This window comes from Pinus tabuliformis, chromosome 7, assembly GCF_031772625.1.
Source record: "Pinus tabuliformis cultivar Carrire ecotype Pingquan chromosome 7, CPIR1, whole genome shotgun sequence".
Taxonomy (NCBI): domain Eukaryota; kingdom Viridiplantae; phylum Streptophyta; class Pinopsida; order Pinales; family Pinaceae; genus Pinus; species Pinus tabuliformis.
In genome coordinates, this window is record NC_142293.1 from 1963948820 (window position 1) to 1963951437 (window position 2618).

The window sequence follows — 2618 nt, forward strand, 5'->3', positions numbered from 1 at the left end:
CTTACGAATTTCCAATTTCATAGTCAGTCACGGTCAAACTAAACTAGTTTAAACACCATAAGCTCTTTGACACTATAAATAATGTGATTGTCAGAAATTAAAAATTCCATGTTAAAAAGTAAAGACTCACTTTAAAATCACAACTACTCCCCTAGCCTTGCAAATTTCTTGGAAAATTCCAATTTCATAATCAGTCACAGTCAATCTCACAACCATGCCAGTTTTCCACACTTTGAATGTTCTTTCTCACGGTTCGATGTAGGAGCCCGTTTCATGAAGTTTCTCTCGCTCGAATTTTCTGTGTGTAAGTCAATGGTAGAGTCATTCCATGCCCTCAGACTTGAAAAATGAACGAACATCTTTATCAGAAGTGCAGATTCAGTGTATCTAGGTAAACTGGAACAAAGGGTTAGAAAAGTAATAAATAACGCAGAGCCTTATGATCGTTGGTGCAGCTCCCCTCATCAAATTAGAAAAGAAAAGTTCGAGAGGAAAGCTTCGAGCTCTGTCTTGAGACGCCAATGGAGATGAAAACAATACACGGCCGCATGTTGCTTATCGTCACTGTATGGACGCGCTTGCACCTATTACTAGCTCAACCTATCTGGAGTGGTGAACCTCTCTGGAGTGGTTGTGGGGAAACGGAATATATAAATGGTAGCGATTTCCAGCGTAATGTAATCCAGGTTTTGGAATCATTGTCGGGGAACGCTTCTACCAGCGGGTTCAATACCTCAAGTGTTGAGGGGCAAAACAGCAATAGCGCTGTTTATGGGTTTATCCAGTGCAGAGGAGATTTAAATTCCTCCGATTGCAAAGGCTTTGCTTCTACGGCGAAAGAAAGCCTTGTAAAGAAATGCCACAACACTTCTAGATTCTTTTATATAGATGCCTACTTCTTACGTTACGACAATCATAGTTTTTGGCATAGTTACCAAATTTGCCCGAATCGGGCTAAAAAATTCGAAAATTCGCCCATTCTATACGAATACCGTATTATTCGATGAAATTCGATTCGGTTTTCAACGATGGTTAAATAAAAAATTAAACAAATTAAACGCGTCAAAATCTGTGGTGGGTGGTTTACGTAGACGGAGCAGAGTGTTCATTCACTACAAACGAGAGAATGTGAATGGTGGAACAAATAGTGGTAGGATGGGATCCGGGCCGAAGGAAAGACACTGGAAATTCAGAGTGTGTGAATGGTGGAACAAATAGTGGTAGGATGGGATCCGGGTCGAAGGAAAGACACGGGAGAATCAGAGTGGACCAGGAAAGTTCATAATTTCTAATTTTATTATTGTGTTTATGGGTTAAAAAGCCAGTAAATAAGAAAAGAAGAATTTGTTACACTGAATTTGTAAGAGTTGGTTAATTTGCAATAGATGTTAATTTTGCGATGACTATTTTTAAAAATGTTTATATTTATTATTTGATAAATCAGTTTTAAAATTAGAAAAATATTTTAGATTTAAATTTAGAAATAAAAAAATATTGAATAGAAGTTTTTTTTTGGTGAATTGTATTTTTAAAGTTATTATATTATCTAATTTATTGGATTTTATTCAAAATTCAAAACTAATTTAAAAAAAATGGGCTGAAAATATCACGTTACAACAAGAAATTTTTTAAAATAATAATTTTTAAGATGTATAGTGTCGAATTTTTTTCGAATTAAAAATTTTCTATTCGAATTTTTATCGTATCGAATTCGAATTCGAACTTAGTAACTATGGTTTTTGGAACGATTATGATGAGAGCAGTGACCATCATAGCATTTGTAACAATAATATTGCAAGCGATAAGCCAGATGACTTCACAAATATTACGCTGGAGGCTCTGTCAAAACTTATCAACAAAACTGTGCGGAGTCACACACTTTTTGCTACAGATAAATTCGAAACCAATGATGGAGGTTTCCGGAAATCTACTCCCTAGCCCAATGTGTTAAGCTCCATTAATTTTACACAAAAGCTACCTTGATTTATGAAGTTGCAGTTTTTCTTAACTTATGGAAACCAACTACAGTAGTTTCCTTAAGTTAAGAAAATCAACTGCAATTACTAAATTTATAATTAGGAGCTACTAAAGTGGTCCATTACTTTGATCTCATCTCTACCTTGATTTGTGGTTTTTCTAACACATAGCATTTAGAAGCTTGATGGAAGCTTAGCTATATGTTCATCTGTTGGTCCCCAAGCTCATATCTCAACCCCCTTCAGTTCTACACCATCTAGCTGAGATAGCAGAGCTCGGAAGTGCCTTCAGATCTTTTGTGTTCTTTTTCTTTTGCTTGGATTGAAGCTGGAGTGCTGCAGAAGAAGCTTGTGGACTGTGGCCTGCATCAATACATCACCAATGGCTGGAGGTAACTCGTATCCCTGGGCATTAAGATTTAATGATTCTTTTCAGTTATTCCGCATATAAAAGAATCGTTGTTGAAATTGAAGAATTTCTTACATTTGGTATCAGAGCAAAGTTTACCTCTGTCTTGGTGTGAGATTTAGCTTCACACTTTTCGGTTCGTAATTTTCAGTTTCTCGATTTATTGGTAACGGCCATTAGTGTATTATATGATTGGGTTATGCATGGTATTCGTGAGGTTTTAGATGTGAGTG

At 36.1% G+C, this 2618-nt stretch overlaps 1 protein-coding gene across 1 annotated transcript; it reads left to right on the top strand.

Moving 5' to 3' along the window:
* Positions 1-521: 521 nt before the first annotated feature.
* LOC149256323 (cysteine-rich repeat secretory protein 55-like) lies at positions 522-1007 on the top strand. Its single transcript, XM_089455314.1, has one exon. The coding sequence runs from the start codon at positions 522-524 to the stop codon at positions 1005-1007; it is 486 nt and encodes a 161-aa protein (XP_089311440.1).
* Positions 1008-2618: the final 1611 nt, after the last annotated feature.

What these genes read in the sequence shown, in the direction of transcription:
- LOC149256323 (XM_089455314.1), top strand. Translation starts at nt 522, where the DNA reads ATGGAGATGAAAACAATACACGGCCGCATGTTGCTTATCGTCACTGTA.